This window comes from Athene noctua, chromosome 10, assembly GCF_965140245.1.
Source record: "Athene noctua chromosome 10, bAthNoc1.hap1.1, whole genome shotgun sequence".
NCBI classification, from domain to species: domain Eukaryota; kingdom Metazoa; phylum Chordata; class Aves; order Strigiformes; family Strigidae; genus Athene; species Athene noctua.
The window spans coordinates 18,166,451-18,187,869 of record NC_134046.1 but is presented as its reverse complement, the minus strand read 5'-3'; the positions used below and the strand labels follow the sequence as shown (position 1 = coordinate 18,187,869).

General features: G+C 37.2%; 1 protein-coding gene across 1 annotated transcript; it reads right to left on the bottom strand.

Moving 5' to 3' along the window:
* Positions 1 to 592: 592 nt before the first annotated feature.
* On the bottom strand, positions 593 to 20,953 carry LOC141964269 (inter-alpha-trypsin inhibitor heavy chain H3-like). Its single transcript, XM_074914441.1, has 21 exons — positions 20,864 to 20,953; positions 18,633 to 18,656; positions 17,852 to 18,018; positions 16,744 to 16,848; positions 16,160 to 16,322; positions 15,157 to 15,267; positions 14,399 to 14,524; positions 13,718 to 13,834; positions 12,797 to 12,965; positions 12,360 to 12,485; positions 11,932 to 12,113; positions 10,780 to 10,965; positions 9,701 to 9,840; positions 9,125 to 9,322; positions 8,882 to 8,899; positions 8,138 to 8,145; positions 4,936 to 5,049; positions 4,151 to 4,355; positions 2,896 to 3,068; positions 1,173 to 1,284; positions 593 to 1,072 (listed from the first exon to the last, which is right to left on the bottom strand). Exons 1-21 carry the CDS (start codon positions 20,951 to 20,953, stop codon positions 943 to 945), a joined length of 2,664 nt encoding a protein of 887 aa, XP_074770542.1. The 3' UTR covers positions 593 to 942.
* Positions 20,954 to 21,419: the final 466 nt, after the last annotated feature.

The following is a 21,419-nucleotide window of genomic DNA, read 5'->3' as shown; positions in this document are numbered from 1 at the left end:
ACAATTGCCTTGCTATGGCTGATTTGATTAAAAGAAAACTTGAAGTAAACAAGAAATCTGCTTATTTTTGCTTTAGAACTAATAGCTTACAATTTCTTCCAGTAAAAAATTAATATATAAATAAATGTGACATTTCTTGCCCTGAAATACATACATAAACTCTGTTATGGGAAAGAGGGAGGAACTTTACTGGAAGACAGTAATGGCATTTCTGTAAAGGGTCTTACACTAAAAAAAGATGCTGTCCGAAAGACAGCTACTATTACTTAAATCTGAGTGCTGTTTGGAACTGTGGTGTCCCATTCATTTATAAAGACTGGGGCATTCAAAAGTTAGGTTCCAATTAAAATACTAACACATGGAAGTCCTGGATGCTATCATTCATCTGGTGTGATGGTGCTGCACCAGCCCTCAGCACTGCGCAGTCAAGTGGTCAGATGGTTTTTAAGTACTGCTGAATTATCCTGAAATATGTGTGGGTCTGTCAGCCATTCTCTTTGTGGAATTTCAAAATGTACCTGGTATTCTGGGCTTTGTGAAACCGCGATGAAAACATTGATAGCTGTGGGAATAACAGAGCAAGGCATTAAGTACTGATGCTTTTATTTAAATCACTCCTGACAGTTACCGATTAAAAATGGATAGAATGTTTCTGTTATGTTGTAGAAAGACCATTTCAAGTCAGAATTTTAGAACTAGTAAATTAATTCAGTAAATTGAGGATATTTCAGGGGATGAGTAATATCTGTGCCCATGAGCAGAAGAGTTGTTTAGCACTTAAGGTTTGATCAAATATGCGGTAAAACCCTCTGTGAGAATCCATCGTATCTTGGCATTGCCAAACATGGTAAGTATTTTTAATACTTGTTCAACTTTGAAAAAACCTGTTCTTTCAGGCAAATACTCTGTATAGCCAGGAATTTGGAGGAAGTTGTAGCTGTTTTAAAACAGACTGGAAACAATATAGTCCGTATGAACACCATCTATGAGCCCAGCTCCATTGTTATGAACAAACCAGCAAGGAATATCAACACCGTGCTTAGGATCTCTTCTGTAATCCTTCTGCCAGCCCCTGCAAGGGAACATACAGTCATGGGAGTATCAAAGCAGAAACCACACTTTGCCAAGGTAATCTTTCCTAAGTCTTTGCTAAGGACTTAATTATTTTTTACCTTGTTACTGTCAGTTCATTGTTTTTAACAATCATTGTGGCATCTGGTTTCTTGGGATCAGACCCAGGATGAATTTCAAGTATGGTGAAGTCAATGGGGTGGAAAAACTGTCCTAAAAATAGAAGCCAAAATTACCATTTCAGGCATATTGCACACACTAAACCAGAAACAAACCATACAGAAGCCCCAGAACTTCTACATTCCCATGTTGTTTTCCATGTCCCCTCAGGGTTTTCAATGGATAAGCAAACATCAAGTTCTGTGTAAGGCTGAACATATGCCTATGGTATTATTTACTTTTTATAAACCAGAATTCTATGCATATCATTTGGATGTAAGTTTCCACTCCTGAGTGCACAGTAAAATCAGCCTTTTCTAGATGTGCATCTTGTCTATTCAGTTGTACTTATTACATACTCTCCAAGTCTTTAGTTTGTGGGGTTTTTTTAATCAAATAATGCATGTGTTGATCTGTGGAAGTTTTGGATGTGGTTGTGCTCAGCACAAGGCTGACATCTAAGGCATTGTCAGGCTCCTGCTGTGATTCACTTTCGCACACTTTTGCCCTGTCTGGGCTGGTGCAAGATGCTGCTGGTGCTCCGAGTGTTATAATGAGCACAGATTTTAGATTATGTAGTGAAGCACAGAGGCAAAGTCAAAGATGGTGAAAATAGCAATGATGTCTGTAAGTCAGTGAACTGCAACATGGTGTACCCATGTTGCATGGGCTTTTGCAAATTTCTTGCTCCTTGCAATTCATACCATAGCAGAATAACTTCTGTGCGGAGAAGTCCTTTAGCCTGAGGAGACCAGAGCAGGAAAGCATAAATAACATTCCATCCTTATTCCGCTCTTTTTCTGTTTTGTTACAGCACTTCTTATGATGTGTGGACCTGACATGTACTACCAGTACCCTGGCTCACTCTCCCCAGGCCTCAAAGTACATACCAAGACTGAGAAGAGTAAGTTCACAGCAGTTCATTACTTTCCACAATGAGTAAATGCATTGACCTAAAATGAATGTTTGCTGCTCTTACCTGATTTTATAAGTGAAAATTGGAAGGCAAGAAAGAATGGCTGCTATCTGTGTATTTTCCAACAGGGAATGTACACCACCAAACCCACTACACTGGCAGAAAACAGGATTCAATAGGGTCAGAATTTGGATCCCTGAATTATCAACTTTGCCTTCGACTAGAAGAAAGAATGTTAGCTAACGTGGGGAAAATTTTAGATGATACAAGGCATTCTGTGATTTTAATACATGCTAGTAAATCCAGATACACCTTAACAATTTAGTTTCTTACAAGTATGCCCTAACTGAGGTTTGGCAAATTTTGACCAAGCTAACACATGTATTTTTGCAGAGTGCTTGTACTTAGGAGAAAGGTGATAAAGATGAAAGGATCCAAGAGGATGGAAGAACAGTGTAGTAAGAAAAAGAAATCTGTAGGTGGAATTTAGCAGGATAAGGTTTAAAGATGCCAGTGAGGAAAATGGATGCTACTGGCTAGCTATTTCAGCAGCAGCAGAGGAATTTAAGAAAAGATAATGCATAAAGTCTGAGCCCAGAAAATTTTGTCAGAAATCTTAATAAGGCAAATCAACATCATCTCAGTTTCCTCCACTATCCAGTTCAGAAAGGCTAAGTACAACATTGTGTCTACAAATTATGCAGCTTCATAACGAAAGACAAGCATGAAAACAGTAAATGAAATCATACCTAATAATCCATGGGTCTGTTCAGACAGTTTTTCTCTTTCCAATGCATATAGTCCTAGGAAATCTTGGTGAAGAGGATGTTTCTTCCATACTTGGTGCAAAACAATAACAAATGAAGCACCACTGCCCATTTTGAGCACCAGACTTTTTTCCTTGTTAATTATCAACGTTAAACTGAGGAAAAAAAGAAAAACATAACTTAGGACATTGTGCTTCCCAGAGTTAGCAGCAATGAGAAGAAACATGTTCAACAACCAAACATGGCTTTATAAATTGCTCAGTGTTTTTTAAAATAGAGGTTTTGCTGCATAGTTCAGTCCATGTGAATCTGTGTGTTCACAGAGAGTACAAGACTCAGACTAAATTACAGTGTAGAAGGCTACCTAGGCTTTAAACTTTTCAGTAAGATGTTTCTGCCAAAACTTGTCCTCTAATAGCACAACTAATCACAGATAGGTTAGTGATATGTAGATACAGCACCTCATGCTCAGTAATAAAAATGTTATTGACAAAACCATCACTTCCTTGCTTGGACGCTACCTGGCACCTTTTCCTTCTGTTTTTCAAAAAAGACAACTCCTGAAATTTCTAGGTTAGTGCTAGGATGAAGAAAATTTGCTTCTGCTGGTGTTAGTGATATCACTAATGTGGCTGTCAAAAAATATAGTACGCTGTATGAATAACAGTTTTGCTCCAGTGCTCTCTCTGTTGCAGTGCCATGCTTTGAGAAGGTAGGAATTTTGTTCCAGATACAAAATGAACATGTAAAGGAGGAGGAGAGGCTGCCCATTCCTTTTCTGAAGTTCCTTTTGCACAGGTATAAATGATTCTATAATAGATGGGTCCCATGAAAAATATACCTGACAGTGCAAAATGTTCCACAAATAGCACAATTTCCACTTCTTAAAATGGAGATCGCTCACAGCACGTTATTAGGACTTAGAGTAACTTTAGACATAGTGTGTAAGCTTTCAAAGTATTTGCAAGACCCTGTTGCATTAAGCACAACACCAAATCTAGTTTCTCCTTAGTCACACTAATAGAAAATCAGGGAAAATTCTTCATTTACTTGTTCAAAGCAGAAGAATTTATGAATAATCATTCAGCAGTTATATAACAAAGTAGAGACCAGAATCCAGCAGGAGTTGAATCAGTTTCTTCTGTATATTCAGACAACAAATCTAAAATTATTGAGCAACACTAAAAAATGTGGAGAAAGTAAACCAGGAGCCTGATATTCTTTCTGTAAGTCTTACCCTTCTTGTTGCAAGGTGACTGAGTCAAGCCAGGTGAAACCTGTTTTTTCATTGCCATTTTGAATTGTGATCTTCTCAGGAGTTACTGTCAGTCTCAAATCCAGGTGCTTATTTGCAATGCCAAGTTTTCCAAAATATGTGTTTTGGATCTTTGCATCACTATTTACTCTCTTATCACCAATGAGTTCTCCATTGACTGTGATGCCTAATATAAAAAGGAAACATCAAGTATTGTTTTAGAGATAGAACCCGATCAACTGATGTCAAGGAGTCTCATGGAAATTTAAGAACAACTCAAGTAAACAAGTATGAGTTGAAAAATGAATCAGAATTACTTGTGCATCTTTGTGTCAAAGTAGAATTAAGCTTTCGGGGCCATTCTGTGGATTTACACAAAGACAACAAGCACTTTATTGAGAAAAGTTTAATATTTCCTAAAGTACAAAGAGTCTGGGATGGACAGAAATAGCCTGTGTGACATTGGTCTGTCTTTACCAGGTATTCCATGAAATGGAAACCTAAGGATTATTTTATTGCTTGTACTACACTCACTGAGACAAACTATCTGAAATCTCACAGTAGTTTTCAAACAAAGTTTAAAAGTTCATTCCACTCCAAGCGAAAACACATTCATGGTAATTGTACCCTATCACAGCTACAGGAACTCCTACTAACCTTGCTATGAAAAAAGCTTACACAGTATAAAAGAGAGAAATAGCCTTTAAAAATAAGAGGTTTTTTGTAAGTATCCTGCCTTACTGTATTTAAAAAAATTTAACACTCACCTGTAACTGGATCATTTATTAAATTTAACACAGCACCTGGGTTTTCATTGATATTGAAACAAATGGCATCTTTTTTTTGCGGCACTGATATAATGAAGTGTGGATCTCCATCAACTGTAAAGGCAAATCACTGGTATTTGTATAGTGATACACAGGTTCAACGTTCTGCATGAATATTTAATGTTGTGGCAATGGAACTGCTGATGCTGGGGACCAGCAGGGACTGCTCTCTGCACAAGCTGTATGCCCAGTTTAGTCCAGCTCATCCTTCAGAGGAGTGGTGGGGTCCCAAGGAAGCTGATACCATCTCCTCAAGGTGAGCTATGTCCTTTTTCCCCTCATCTTTCCTGGGTACATGGCATATATTCTGTGTCTCTTGACCACAGCAAAATTTGGCACATGGATTGTAGGTTCAGGATGGCTACCTCTTAGTGCTCATCTCTGAGAGCCATGAAAGTATTCAGGAAGTTCACTTGAATAGAGAATAGGCAGTTACCAACACAAAGCCTAGCAATGGGAAGGAGGACTAAGAAAATGACCATATACAATCTCAGCTACCTGATCTTTAAAAAACATTTAGAGGTGTTTAAAGTAAATTAAAATACTAGCCCCTTGTAAATAAAATATGGCTGTCTTTGTGGAAGGGAATTATCTAAAAGACTCGTAAGAATTGTTCAATTTAGTCTTAAATAACCTCTTCTGTTCTTCTTCTAAGCAGACGCTACTTAAACTACTCACCACTGGTATACCATGTGGGGTGTGAATTATATAGGTAAGATAGTTGTGGAGCTGCAGAGAGTAAAAAAAAAAAAAAAAAGTGTTAGAAAACCTCACATCAAAATGGAATATTTACACACTGCACAGTACATGTAAAATGTCAGGAAGTTAATATGCTAGGAAAATTGCTAATTCCATCCTAGTATTTAAAGCATACATAGTCCATGGAATGACAGTTTGTGATCCTTTTGAATCAAGCAAAGCTTCAGGGTAGAGATAGATTTCACCTGTAGTCTAAATTGCTTTGAGTGTTTCCACAAGGCCCAAGTAATGTATCTGTAGAACACAAATATTTCAGACTTAAGGATTAAGCTGTCTACCAGCAAGGACATGCAACACCATCCACTGAAAACTTTTGAGGTTTTGGCATTTGTTTTTTTTCCTGAATGAATTTAAGTCTTTTCAATGCAGATTTGAGAAAACTAGACAGAGGGAGAGACTGAGAGAGACACTGAGACTAAAATCTAACTCTCCCATTTCCAGGACTGCGCAACCAGCAACCTGAAGGTTCAGTTGCTGTCCCTCTCTCTTGAATTAAAACAGTTTATTTTCCTATGAGTGACTGAACATATTAATTTAGCCAGAGATGCTGACATCATAGTCCCTTGCTTTATGTAATTCCAAAGGAGATGCAAATTCAAGTCCATCCCCTGTTCCTGGGAAACAGCTATCAGAAAAAAATGGTGGTTTTATGAACTAGCATTTATTCCTTAAAAGCTATTTAGCTGAAATGTTTTCATCTGATATTGTTTAAACTTTAAGTGTGTTTTTAGCAGTGAGAAGAATTTGGTAGTATCTCTTAAAATACAGTTGTAAAGCCAGATAAGGCAGTTTCTGTCTCTCCAGTAATTTCAGATGTCTGAATCAATCGCCTTTGACAGATGCTGCTTCATTCAGAGACTTAAACTAATGACTTACCCAGCGCAACAGGTGGGAGAGCCTGTGCTGTGAATGAAACACAATGTTATTTTAGAGGCTAGAAAGAATAAAAAACAATCTCTCTCACTTCCTTCCACCAAAACCAACTCAAAAATCTTTTAATTATGTATAAATTTCTAAATATTTAAAAAAGAAAAACTTAGTCAAAACAGTTTAGGACTGCAACAAAGCAAATGTCATGAACAGGCAGAAAGCACACACTAGTTTTCAGCAAAAATGTTACTTCTCCAAAGACAGGAGGTTTGCTCTGTAAAGGGCTGGGACAACCTGCTCTTCTCTGATTCCTCTGGGTCATGTTGCTCTGAACTGTACTGCTGGGAAGTCAGTAAGATTTGAACGCCTGTTTCCACATTTTTCTAGTCTTCTGCTCTTCTTACACCTGAAGCTATGGAGTGTAGCTGAAGACAGGGCTTTGTGCTGAAGAAGTAGCAGTCACAGCATCAATGAGGACACCTCTGCAGGAGAGACTGCTACACACAGCCATCTGGGAGTCAACAGTGTGACCCCTGGAAAGCAACTTGGTTGTATTGGGCCTGAATTTTGTGATGGTGGGATGCTTCAAATGTCAGGGATAGGAGGAATCACACTGAAAGTAGTATTTACAAACTTTACCAGCAGTTTTTAATCTGTTTATAACACAGACTTGATTTATTCACCAAGAATTTTATAAAAATATTGTGTCCTCTATCAAGTAAGTGATGCGGGAAATCCACCTCTAAGTTAAAAATACTAAATAAATTTAATCTGAAATGTACATACCTTCCGCTGTTACCATGGGCAGGTAAGAAGTAAAAGGAAGAAAAAGAGAAATTTACAGTTTCAGTTGCATGATTAAACAGGAAGGATTCTGACCCTGTTAAAACATATTCTAAGAAAAAAAATTAAATAGTGTTTGATAATTCTACCAGGTATCTCCAGTACTTTACAATTCCACTTCTTCCCAGTGATACAACTAAATATTTGTACATCAAACAGAAACACACTGAAAGTAAAAAGCTGATTGTGGGGCAGGAAAACTAATTAATTATACATATGACAAAAGCACTGTTAGTAATTGTTCTATTCTTATGTCATTTCCACATTGCAAAATGTTCCTTATTTGTTTTACTCTTTTGCATTTGCATCATTCTGTTAATACTGACTGGATGATTGAGTAATCCTGTTTGTGAATATAGGCTCTAGAGTGTGTAAAAATTATTTTGTTTCTTATACAGTAGAAGTGTTTTGAGTATTTTCTCCTATTAATGCTCTATACATAAAAAAGGATTTACTTGGAAAGAGGTTCAGAAAAGGGCCTTTGTACTACAAGTACCTGAAAAGGGAAAGAAAAGAGCTGAAGATCATTATGAGTGGATTTCAATTCTGTCAGATGTTTGGGTAAGTTTTTCCATTTTATGGAGTCCAGCTGTAAGCTTTAAAGTCATTATGCTTCATAGTGACTTGAATGTTAAATTAAACGTCAAATGTTTTTATGTCAGTACCCCACTATGATAGCTATGAAAAATAATGCAAAACTTTTATCAGCAGAATGCCTGAAGAATTATTCAGAATTGAAGGGCACTTAGCAATTAACTGGTTTCAGGATTTACCCCAGCTGAAAGAAAAACCCACTAACCTCCAGTAAGCATCTCTGTTATGATAAAATGCCTTAAGTAACCATGCCAAACTCAGGAGAAAAGAAAGTTTTTCATCTAGAAGCTGGCTCCACACAGAGCCCAGGAATAACTTTTAGGGTCAATAAGCAAAAGTGTGGGGAAAAGATAATTGTCAGACCTGTTGAATGAGGGACAGATGAGGATGGCCCAACCAACACATAGAAATGAGGGTAGGGTGGCTTTGGGGTGCACTGAGAGAGTAGCATTTGTCTTAATTTGCTGAAGAGGAATAGCCATTTTGTTTCACAAAGAGGCTGAACTGTATGAAAGCAGAGTGTTTTACTGAGCAAGGAGTTAATAATTAGCCAAAGTATCAGAGGACTTGAGAACAAATTCTGCACTTTCAATATAATTGCTTCTCTTTCTGCAACATATATGAATACTGTGTTTTACAGATATAATCTCCATCTTTTTACAACCTGATATATCTGCACAAGGAAGATCTCATGCAAATTTTCCTCTCTCATGAAGAAAGATGTTACTGCATCTATCCCTAAGATGAAGTATTTAGAAAAATAAAGGAGAATGTGCTGTGAACTAAACTGAATATAGCTGGATTATTAGATTAGAAATGCTACTTGGTTTGGGGGGGGCTTTATGTAATACTTTAATATTTAGCTTAAAATACACTTCTTTTGAATTTACAGTATTTTGCCTGTATGATTTAGTAATGAAGGATGGTTTGATAGAAATGAGCTTTACAATGAAAAGTAATTTTGCATAAACCATACACATGCGAGGCTTGGAAAGTAGATTTTTCAGATACATGTTTAAAACTGCCCACACAAAAGCCTTTCTTTAGGGAACATCAAAGGAACACTTGGCTTCTCAAGTAAAGTAAAACTGGGAAAACATCTCTACCTTCAATGGGTTTATCAGCAATCCCATCCTGATTGTCATAGGTTTCTGGCTTTGTTACCACCATGGATGTCAGTGGCGTTACAAACTTGTATTTTAGTGAGAGATCCAGGGCTTCGGCTGTAAGATTCTCCTTTTCTTCTCCTGTAGCTGCAATACTGAATACAGGTAGAGACTCCTAGCATCAATAATTGCTAAATTACTCATTGAACTCTGGATTAAATATTTTTCTTTAAAGTGAAGTAATTTCTCTGCAGCTAATTTATCAATAAGGAATATTTGTTACCATCTAAGAGCACTTCTGATTCCATTGGCTATCCAAGAAAAAGGTAAAACTGTGCTTCACATTTGCAATAATTTAAAATTGTTTAATTTGCAACCTGAAACGGGTTGGGGAGGAGAATAAGTTGGGAGATGTTCCTTATAGTTTTTTATGCTTCCCCATCAGCACCTCAGCGTGATGTGAATTTCAGTTTCACATCCTAGAAGTTGCACCAGTCAGGTGGGTTAACGGGTTCACAGCAAGATAGAATTACCGTTCTTCCAGGAGTTGTTCAATGGTGAGATAAGCCCAGAGCCTTTCAATGTACTCTCCAAATATGTACTGTTGTTCTTGGAAAGCTTTAGCTGTTTCCTCTGCGTCTTGTTGTGTAGTGTATGACAGGGCATCATTAGCCTGTTGGGAAGAAGGAAACTTCTCTGTATCTTGAGTAGCCAAGGACTTCCAGAACTCCCCAAAATCAAGACCTTCACATCTGAAAATCATATTAAATTGAAAAACAGCCTGGTCCTATACAGCACTTGCCCAGGAAATCATCAGTGTTGTATCAGGATCTTTGTACCGTCACTTCTGTGAAGGTTAGTAGTGTATGCTATATAGAACACAATGCGGTTTCCAAATTGATAGGTAATTTTTTTCATTAGAATTTGGCTACTCAAGATTTAAAGAACTTTGATTATGATGCCAATTTCATACAGGAACTCATTCAAGGAGATATGCTAACTTACTAATAATACATTATTTGTACTTGAAATATACCTAATTTCATAGAATGTATTTATTACACCACAGTGCACAGGGCATATACTCAGTTATGATAACATGATTTATAATATGTGTGTGGTGTGTTTCTTGGACATCAGGGGCAAATATTTTTACAGAATCCAGCTCTGGAGAGGTATTCAGATCACTTGGTTCATATCAGAAGTAGAGTTCTATTTTAAGAGGAAGGCATTTCAAATATTCAGCTGGCTTATCCATCAGTTTTCTTCACCCACTGCAGACTAGTGTCTGTGAACACTGAACATTTGGCTCCTGAAAGAACCAGGTAGGGTATTTAGAGACTAAACAAACAAACAAACAAATCTGTTAGCAAAATTTATCCAGTCACAATGCACAAAGTTGTTCCAAACTAACCCTAGCATACATGAAGGACCTAAGCAAGTAACTTGCAGTTTTAAAAGCAAAGACTTTGGTGCATTTAGTTTCTCACATATGCAGTAACACATCCTGTCACTGAGGTAAAGAAATACCAGTAAATATTTTAAACATTGCCAGCTTTGAACATTCAGACACTTTGTATACCGTACTTAAGTCAAAGAAATCTATACTTACACCTTCACCTCTCACATCTACCGTCAGGCTGTTTTGGTTGCTGTCTATAAAGCGCCCGGCCACCACAATCTCAGACCCATCATAGAAATGCTTAAAACTGTTTTTAGTTAGATCTGATATCTCATTTTCTGGGTAGTTTAACTCCACATCTGTGAGCATGGGATTTGACACCTCATCATAAAACCCCTACAGGATAAAAAGGAAAAAAGGGAAACATTTAACTACCATTGTTTCTTTAATTCATAGGTAGATCTGTACCCAGAAACATCCAGCTATTTTAGCAATGAAAACTAAAACAGTATTTTGGAAGAAATATTTAAATAATCAGTTAAATCTCAAGAGTACAAGGCCTAAAAAACTACAAATAATGGAAATCAAAAAGGACATACAATCTCTTCATTCTCACTAACATAGTGGAAAAATATCTGAGAACAATATGCTGTGGATGATGAGTTACATCAGTGTTAATCAAGAGGGATCCCAAGCTTCCCCCTATTCGATAGAAATAATTTTCTAGATCTACTCCCTGCAGAGACTGAAATGACAACATAAGCCAAATGAGACTAGGTATTTGATTTTGGGCAGAGCTTGCAGTGAAATCCAGTATCTAAATTCTTTGGTGAATTTTTTGAATGACTGCTACTGGAATTTGAGAAGTTAAAAAGGTCAACTCTGTACTGCCTATACCTGTTCTCACAACTTATACAACTATAAACTGCTTCAGAAGTATGGTAGGACACACCTGATTGCAGTAATTCCTAAAGACAGAATATCTAGATCCTTTATGCTCTGTCATCCTTCTCTTCCCTTGACACATAAACTACGTGATCTGTGAGGTATGGAAGATAGAATGACTGCAGCAATTTTGCTGCACACCGAAGTATTCTTCAGAACCATGATTTGTGTCACCCTATGCCAAGTTTTGAACCCTCTTCTACAGCTCACAGTATCTCCCTTTTACTGTCTTTCCACTTTCTGCTTATATAAGGGAAAGGGAAAATTATATGCAACTAATATTCTGATTACAGCAGACTCTTGAGTATCTCAGTACCAGATTACACTTAGAGATTTTGATTATTTCAAAATAAGAATGTCTGTATATTTATCTGAATTACTGTATGTTTCATCTAATTTAAGTGGTGATTGCTGTACCTGAAGCTGTAAAGATGCATCAGAGTCAGGATAAATCCGACGGGCCAATCCTTTATTCTCCAGAGCCATCTTCTCCAAGAAGTTATAGTCAACACCATAGCCAAAACCAAGATTGTATAAGGGATATTTGCCTTCAATGGCTTTTTTTACATGGGTCTGAATGTCCTGAGGATTTGATATGCCTGCATCAAACCAGAAAAAGTGAGTTTTCTTCACAAATAGATAAAATTATCACAAAATAAAATGTGGCTAGTCATGATTGGATTTCTTAGGAGGCATTATAAAAAACTTGGTTTACTAGTATAATGATGGTATAATAGCATTTAAATAATGAAAACATCCAGAAGCCAAAGATTGAGGCCAATTTTATCTGAGCATTTTTTTGTTAGTTAATTCACTCTCTATTATTCCATCCAACACAAACTTACCTACGTTTGGTTGGCCATCTGTTAACATGATAATTATAGAAGCACTTCTCTTGGGCACAAGGTTTCCTTCATGAGCAGCATTCAGCATATCAATTCCTCTCATTATACCACCATGTAAATTTGTCACTGCAAGGTAGACATAGAATTTTGGTTGCAGCACAGACAGTCAAAATAAAGGCCCATTTTTCACTGGAATCTGACGAGATCTCATTACAGTATGAAAATGAAAGATTTGGGTTTGCAAGCGGGGGTATGTTTAGATAGAAAAGTATCTGGACTTTGGAAACATAAGAAATAGATGTCATGTTCCGAGTAAATTTCAGCTTTAGGAGTATCTCACCGGTAATAAAAAAAAAAGCTGTAGCATTGTGTTCACCAGCTGAACTGATAAATTATCTTACATAGTGACCTACTGGCAAGTCCAGTAAAGTACTTACAGCCTTCAGTGTCAATGCCCCGAACAAACTTCCTTGCTTCATCCAAATTCTCAGGAGTGGCCTTGATTAATGTTTCTTTCCAGGTGTGTACTTCACTACCAAACAGTATGAAATTGAAGAAGTCATCTCCCTTAATGTCATCTAAGATTTTTAGAAGTGCTTCTCTTGTCTATAAGACAAAGAGATTTAAACGTATGGTTCAATATTTAACAAAATAGTTGCTTACAGATTTTAAATGACTAATCTCTCAGCATTTGGATATTGTTAACTTTTACACAGTATGTCATGCAAAACTTCTGAGCTTGTTCTGTCCTTGCCAGTCCCTGTGTCTATTTCAGAGTAACTCCAGTGAAGTCAGCCAGTTGCAATTACATCTGGTAAAACTTTGTAGCTGGGAGGAAAATCAGGTCTCATGTCATAGATTGTTATTTGCACTGAGGTGAGCTAGCATGGAAAATTGAAAGTGATGGGAATTGGGTAGATACAGGTTGGTGGAGAAGCTCATATGCAAGCAGGTGTGGATATTTTGATGCAGCATCAAAACCTGAAAATTCTGGGCATTATTTTAGAATGAGGAGTCCTAGCTATGCAAAGAGCTGCCACTTCCCAGTGGAGACAGAATGAACAACACAGATAATGCACATAATACTGTATGCACATTTTAATTTTGGAACTGTCCAGTACATGTGGCAGAGCTCTCTGGAAATGATGATATTGAGAGTACAAGTAAATATAGCCTAAATGTATAGAATTTTGTTCTACGGTAATGTTTCAAACCAGTACATACAGTACAGAGCATTAGAGAGGTCAGAGCATAACCACTTGGTATAGCTTAAGGAGCACATATGCAATATAAGCCATGTCCCTTCCATTACAGTAGAGGCTCTTTCACTGGGACCCTATAGTAATGTAATAACTTACCTGTTCTATTTCTCTTCCAGACATTGAACCACTAATATCTATTACAAAAATAACATTTTTGGGCAAATTTGGAAGATTCGTTGGTGCAAAGAAGTGTACAAAGTAGCCATTGACAATCTGAAAAATAAAATGTAAAGAAAATTAAGAAAAATACTTTTGTATATTATAAAGATAAAATGGATAAAGAAGAAATTACTTTCATTTAGTGTCTATTCCTTGAGTGGACTAATAGGCTTTAATGACCCTGACCAGTCCCACCTCTGTCCAGGGCGCAGGAGCTTCATTTAAGTGTAAGCCTGGGCCTTTAGTCCCTGCCTGAGCTACACTCTAAAAATGCCTGTCTCCAGCTGTGTCACAGCCACACGTGTTCCTGTCCATGGACTCCACTGATTTGGATCCCACCTTGCAGACTCTCTTCCCACCTTGACCTTGGGCTGCCTCATCACCACAAACTTGCCTGGTGACCCAGACTCTCAGTTAAATTTGACTACCATCTCTGGGTCTGTCTTGTTCAGGTACTGGAGGAGTGGATTTGTGGCTGGCAAAGCCCCTGTGCTGTCAGCTGTGCTGTCATGTTCAGCTCCCTGTCCTTTAGGGAACAGCTGGCCCTTGCTACTCCCTGACCTTTACAATGCAAGCTAAGCTGTTCAACAGTTCAAAATCTCCAGCTGTCAGATTTACCTGCAGATTATCTGGAGTTGTTCTCTTCACATCATATTTTACAGTAAAATCCCCATCCAAGACAGACTGTGAGCAATTTGCACAGGTTCGCTGCTGATCAAGAGTTGGCTTGAAAGAGATATGCCCCTGAAAAGAAAAGCTTTTATTAGATCTTTATCTTAATAGCTGAAAATTTTCTACAGGACACAAAGAAGTTTGCGTTTTTGTAATACTGGTGTATTTATATTCACGGACATGAGAATAACCTGTTTTACCAGGTTAGGTATGAGTTATATGTATTTATATACTTATTGATGGATAACTGATAAATGAAGGCTGCTATCTAGAACTTTCTTCATAGGTTCACTTCCCCACCTTCTTTGGATCAGCCCTCCACTCTGAATGACACCTTTGATAAGGCTGTTGGGCAGTCTATGTCTTAGGAAAACCACCACCTCTATACATAAGAAAACTACTTGTTACTGACTCAGTTCTTCTGTAAGAAATAGTCTTACTGGTATCCAGGTTTCCAACTACTGCTATGGAACAAGGCCTACTAGTTAGGGTACAGTACCAAGCTAACAGCTACGTGGCTTCTGAGCTGCATGGAGATGGCCTTCAACTTGTTAGCTTGGAATTCAGAGCTCATTTGCACAGACAAGCCTTCACTGCATTTTCTCTAGTTTTTTTTTTCTTTCACTTCCATTGGCAGCATTGACATTATTATTTCAGAATTGTAACTGTAATAAATAAATTATGGAATGCAGTAGTCATTGTACCTTTTTCTCTGAAAAAGTTTTTTTAATAATATTTTGTAGATCGTTGGTGATGAATGTTCCTTCTGCTTCCAGCGCAGTGATACCCTGAGGCTCAAAGATATTTACTTCAATCTGAAATATTAATTGAAAATTCATTGTCATTGATTACTCCACAATATACCAACTTAGCCATTTACAGGAGGATCAGCAAGCAACTACAGATGTGAAAGAGGGATCTTTGTAAAAGCAAAATGAATTTACTTTTGTAATTCATAATGGCAGTCCAAATCCAAACAGGCCTTTTTATACATAAAAGTTAAAAACAAAGCTAGTAAGAAATAAATTAAATAGAAATATAATTTATTTGAAAACTAGGTACTGGAATTTTGTAAAATGTCAGTACTCAAGTCCTTCAAATATATAACCCAGACATTAGCTGCACCCAATATTTCAGTATGCCTTCTATCAAGGTGTGTTTAAAATAATGCTGCATATACTCTTATAGATTCTGAGTTTTGGTGCTGATTTTTACACAGTATGTTCTGGGCATACAAAGGAAAAACATTCTGTCGTAGAGTTAGGTTTTAGCAAGGCATATAGGAGTGATCAAAGACCAGTTTTGGCCACAAAAGCCACAGTATTCTAGAATGCAATATATATATCACTGTAATTTAAGATTATGTAGTTTCATGGCGGTGTGAGAAAGATGTAGTTTGTGTTATAAACACACTTATAAAAAATATTAGTCTTCTATTTTATCCCAAGTTGTCGTAATGGCTTTGTCAGGTTTCCGTACATCATTTCTTTTGGAGGCTTAGTAGCTAAGGCCAATTTGTCAGGCTTACAAATAAAAACCTGCACTAAAGCATAGTAATGTGGACTCCCCACATGATTCATTAGAACTATTATCATGGGCCTTTAGCTCACCTGTGAACCAACAGGAATGACCATGGTACTCCACTTTCAACAGATGTACGGAATTTCATCATCCCTACAGTTCAATTTAATAGAGTTTGCCATTTACCTCAAAATCTTTGACAAGCTGCTTCGGTTTTACTTTGATGAACATCTCATATTTCCCAAACTGTCGCTTCAGCAGTTCTTCATATGTGAGTTCAAAAGTGACTTTGCTGGCTGCTTCAATGTTGACTGAGACAGTGAATTTTTCTGTTTTTCGTCCTGAAGCTCTGTATTTAAGTGGGTAAGAAAAAGAATATCTTTATCCTCTTTCACAATATTTTTTTTTGGGTTGGTGGAGTATGATTTTCAAAAAAGAAGTAAAGCAAAGATAGGAATTTTGATCTATTGCTAAAATCATACTCTAACTGTAGAATTTATTTAAGTTTCCCAGTAAACTTAATCCCAGGAACAGATCGTACAATGTCAGTGAAAGTTGCAGAAACAGCCTTTCCATAATTGCGGATACTGGCTGCGTAGTCCTAAATTGCATTTCCTTTTTATAATTTAATCTACAATAACTTTAACTCAATGATTGTCCTTTGGTCCCATAAAAAACAAACTTCAGAAATATGCCAGAACGAAGTATTTCCAACCTCACAATTTGTTATGGGATGATGGTGCAGAAGCCACACAACATATCACTCTTACTTGACAAGACCAGCAGTCTGTCCCTTTGAAACAGCCTTCTCATACTGCTTTTTTGCAACTTCTTTTTCCTTTATGGTTCCAGGATAAGTGACACCATCAATTGTCCTGCAGATAAAAAAGTCCTGGTTTAGCTGAATGAAAAGTTACTATGGGTAATTCTCTGTTTATTGATTGGTTTGCTAAAAGCACTTTCAGGAATCTGCTATTGCCAAGATTTGAGCACTTTCACTGAAGCTAATCTTCTCAGTGAATTTAGATGGAATGAAGAGCTCTGTGCTCAGTAGCTTAAGAGAATCTAAACCAATTTTTACTTTGAAAATGAATTAGATCAAAACTGGGCTGATAGCAACACTACTTATACCTGCCATATTCCTACACTTCAGCAGCTTGATTGTCTCATCTAATGGCAAGTCAACTCTCTGGATGAGACTCATCTGTCCAAATGTAGCTGTGTACACCTGAACATTTAATCCTTACACTCCTTACACCATTAAACAGGGATTTCTCACAGGGAATTAATCTCATCCTATAATGAAAGTTCCAGCGTGCATTTAGAGTAGTTGTACCCTAAAAGCTACTGTTTCTTTTCTCGGAAGATAAAACAGGCCTAGTGTGATTAGCAGAGATGGATGTGTTTAAGCTGAATTAAAGCTCATAATTGTGTCAGAATTACACATTATTGTAACTAAAGGTACAAATGTAAAGGAATAATTCTATTTCCTCCCTTTCATTCAAATATTATTTTAAAATTAAGAGATAAATTAAGCTATAATGCCATCAGGGAAATTAAATAATGGAACTTTTCTGGTTTGATAACATCAGAGTAAGTAAGTTGTATTTCTGAAAAGATGAATGGATCTCCAGAGAAGATCCCCATTCCCTAAGGTCCATGATGATGAATAGAAATAATTTAAAATTAGTCATCTTTATTATAGATGTACCAGTCTTTGACTTTCTCCAAGTATATTCCATGTTAATAGTACCAGAAGATCACCCAGGAGGCATTCAGAAAATGGCAAAATAAAAATGAACATTTGAGTTCAGTTTCTACCAGCTGCATTTGCACAGATTTTTAGTCTTCTCTAACAACATTTTAAAGAATACACACATGCTGAAGTTGGTAATGAAGGCTGTCTTAGGGAGTTCAACATCAAAGACAACTTCTTTGTGCACATTTCCACGATTAACAGCTCGACTGGTGATGACGTTGTGGGCAAATCGGGAAGTTACTTTACTATCAATTTTCATGCTATAGATTTCTATCCCATTGACAACCTGTAGATTGAAAAATGAAAAAAGTAGAAAAGACCTAGCTGTTACATTGATGTCTGTGTTAATCAGCCATAATTATATTTTTAAAAAGAAATCTCAGCCAGACATTCTATCACTCTAAAGCAAAACAGGAAAGACTTAATCATAAGAACTGGAACACAGCTGTATTTCCTTGGATATCCATCACACTGCCATCATGGTGCTGTTCCACGAGTTATAACTACAGCCTCTTTAACAAAACTACCACCACAGCAAAGATACTGCCATTATAAGAACAGGTTTTTTGTCTCTACTGAGACTGTGACTTTTGTTTATAGTCAAAGAGCACAATAACTTACTGCCACCTCACTGTATTAGTGACTTCCAACAACTTCGCTATTTATTCAACTACAGCAAGGTTAAAAATGGTCCAGGAGTTTCCATCAGATCTTGGAAAGGAACCGTCTAGTTAGTCCTACTGCCTAAACCAAGCAATTCTGGGCTACTCCCCTTGTCACACACTCAGAAATACTCTTTTACTCAGACTGGACTCAGAGAAACATGTTGTGAATACAGTAAGTATATTCTTGCACTATAAATCTTTCTCAGTAGCCCGGACAAAACCAAACTTTACTCACCAAGTCATTATCAGCATTTCGCTTCTGTAAAGAGAAAAAACAGGAAAAAAAAATAATGACTAAAGTAGTAAAGCTGCATTTACAAATAAATCACTGGGCACCTATGTAGTTGTCTTTTGCTTCCAAGTCAAAAGAAGCTGTCCAGGAGAAGGAAGGCTTGAGAAAGTTCCTCATTAGTAAACTGAAGTAAATTTAAGGGAAGAGTAAGTAAGGCATCTAAGACAGATATAACTATTTTCCTTATAGCATTCCCATACATCACTCATAAATTGGTGAATATTTTGGTTTTCATTTGAGTTAGTGCACCTTAAATACTGTGAAGTTTGAAAGATGTTAAACTTTGAAGTTGCTGTGATCTTGTATCTTGCTCAAGCGACAGAAGAAGTTACCTTCTTTCAGCTGAAAAACAACAATGGACTGCCAGAGGGTTGAGGGAAGAGTGAGAGGAAAAGAGGCTTGAATGCTCAGTGCCATTCATATTTAAATGTTGAGACTAAAGAACATTCTAAAATCTGCTTAATATTGCTTCCTTGATTATAGGATGGCTGTGTGGTGACTGACATCAAAGTAAAAACAGAATATCTTGTACTGAGGGTGGCATCTTTTTCTTGGCAGTTCCTGGTTCTGGGTCCTGTGGCATATATTTTGTCTTTTCAAACAAATTCTCCTTTGGAAGAAAAAAAGCCCAGTTTACACATATTTCTCCTTAAACTCTGTCAGACTTACTCCTAAATTTTTCCTGTTTCACCCCAGCAGCCTCTCATTCTAACATGAGTTGGTAAAATGGCAATTCAGCAGGCTTACAGAGAGGAGAGGCGGTCACTATGAAAGGCTGAATGGAAGAGAAGAAAAGCTGTTAGAATTTTTTTTGGCATATTTGCTCCCAGACCAGGTGCAAATACTAGCTCTACAAAAATGCTATGTGCTCTCTTTTCTGAGAGAAAAGGCTTCAAATATACTTACTGAATCACGTTAAAATAACAGCTTGTGTAATTCCATTCCCGTAAACTCAGCTGCAAATACCTTATCTCTGTTGGTTCTAAGAGCCTCATAGGTCACATTTTGTGCAAGCATGTTTACCTGCTCCACCAAAGAGAGGGTTAAAGATACAATAAAGTATCCGAGACCTTCACAGTACAAAGCAGTCTCCTCCATTTCCATCAATGCATAAAGTATATCCACATTTGCATAAAGTATATGACAAAACTGAGCAAATCAACTGACTTTTCTGCAGTGTTCTACATATATGGACAGAGCACTGCACAAAGCTTTGGCCATTTTCCATTTAGAAAAGTTTTAGCATTGCAAGACACACAGAGAACAACAGGCAGTATGGTAATCGAGAGGAAAAAGCTACATTATATCTGGGCTACATAATGGTTAAATAGTAAGAAGCCATAGCATCTCCAATTTGCAGCAATAAATCTCAAGCTGATTTTTAAAAGTTAGATATGTTATTATCCTGATTTTCAAAGAAAAAGTCTTGGCAAAGACCATAACCTAATCAACAGAAATTGACTGTAAATTGCTTTGTCCTGTTCTACCCACTAATCTACAATGCTCCCTAAAGAGATATGCCCTCTGCAGCTTTTCATAGTACGTAACTACTGAGAGAGAGGAAAATCATTTATTGAGGTGAGAAATAGTGGCTGGAAACTTAACTGAAGAAAATTAGGCAGAACATCAGGAAGCACTGCCTTACTCAGAGATCCAGACAAAACCAGAATGGTCCCTTTGAGGGACAGAGATGTATTTCATGTTATGCTGAAGTGCAAGTCATTTCAGAAAAATCCTACCATGTCATTTGGATAGTGGACATATTTATCTAGATGCCATGTTGCATCTCTGTTTTCTGCTTCCTGGAGGCATCTTTTCACTGGTATTTTGCATTGCTTTACAGGTGCTAAAGTCAGTTCCCTGGCAGCACTGATTGTTTTACACGTTTAAATATAAGACCACTAAAACATTTTACCACTACATGGTGATGACAGGAGAATAGAGGATAGTGATGCTTTTAAAAAGAGATAGGAGAGCTGCTTCAGAGCTGCTTCAAAACTGAGGCTGGTTAGAGGTAAAGCAGTCCGAGTCCCAAGTCTGGTCTTGTGTTCACTGCTAACAGGGAACACAAAGCTTCTGGTGGCAGCACTGCATGAACTCTCTGGTAAATGTTGATAAATGGCAGGAAGTTAATCTATGAAGAATGGGAGACCCACACATGGCTGATTACTTACCTTGATGTTTCGGACATGTGTTACCAAAAAGTCTGATGATGCAAAGGCAGGAATCAATAATAAAATACAAAGCAATAGATGGTTTTCCATTTTGGAGAAAAAGTAAGGTTCCAATTTGAACGATACCCATAAATATATAATGCTTGTTTACCGAGTGTTAATAAATAACCTACTGTGAAAAGTGGGATTAAACATTAGGCATTTGGGAAAAATCAAATACTGAATTTTGAATTTGCATCATCTGCAGAATACTGTTACAGAATTTATAGAATATTTCAGCATTTCAGCAATGTCTCTTCTATGTAGGATCTCCAAACATAAATTCAACAGCCATTTCTGTACTGGCAACTGAGACTGATCTCTGGTCTCAGACTCACTTTTCCAAATGAAAACTGTCATTTCTCTGACACCTTCTTAAAGGCTGTCCCTGGCTCAAATTTACTGCAGTCGTAACAGAGCTTGCAGTCGCTTGAACTCATTTATGTTCCTCTTCAAAAACTGCCTCCTGTAATCCTGCATATCACTCAGGTACCCGATTTAGGTATAATTATTTGAC

Excerpts from the sequence above, each read along its gene's own strand:
- LOC141964269 (XM_074914441.1), bottom strand. The coding sequence starts at position 20,953 with ATGGAAAACCATCTATTGCTTTGTATTTTATTATTGATTCCTGCCTTT. Across the intron at positions 18,019-18,632 it reads GAAATGCTGATAATGACTTG|GTTGTCAATGGGATAGAAAT; the intron begins GTGAGTAAAGTT and ends TTCAATCTACAG. Across the intron at positions 12,966-13,717 it reads CTGGAAGAGAAATAGAACAG|ACAAGAGAAGCACTTCTAAA; the intron begins GTAAGTTATTAC and ends TTTGTCTTATAG.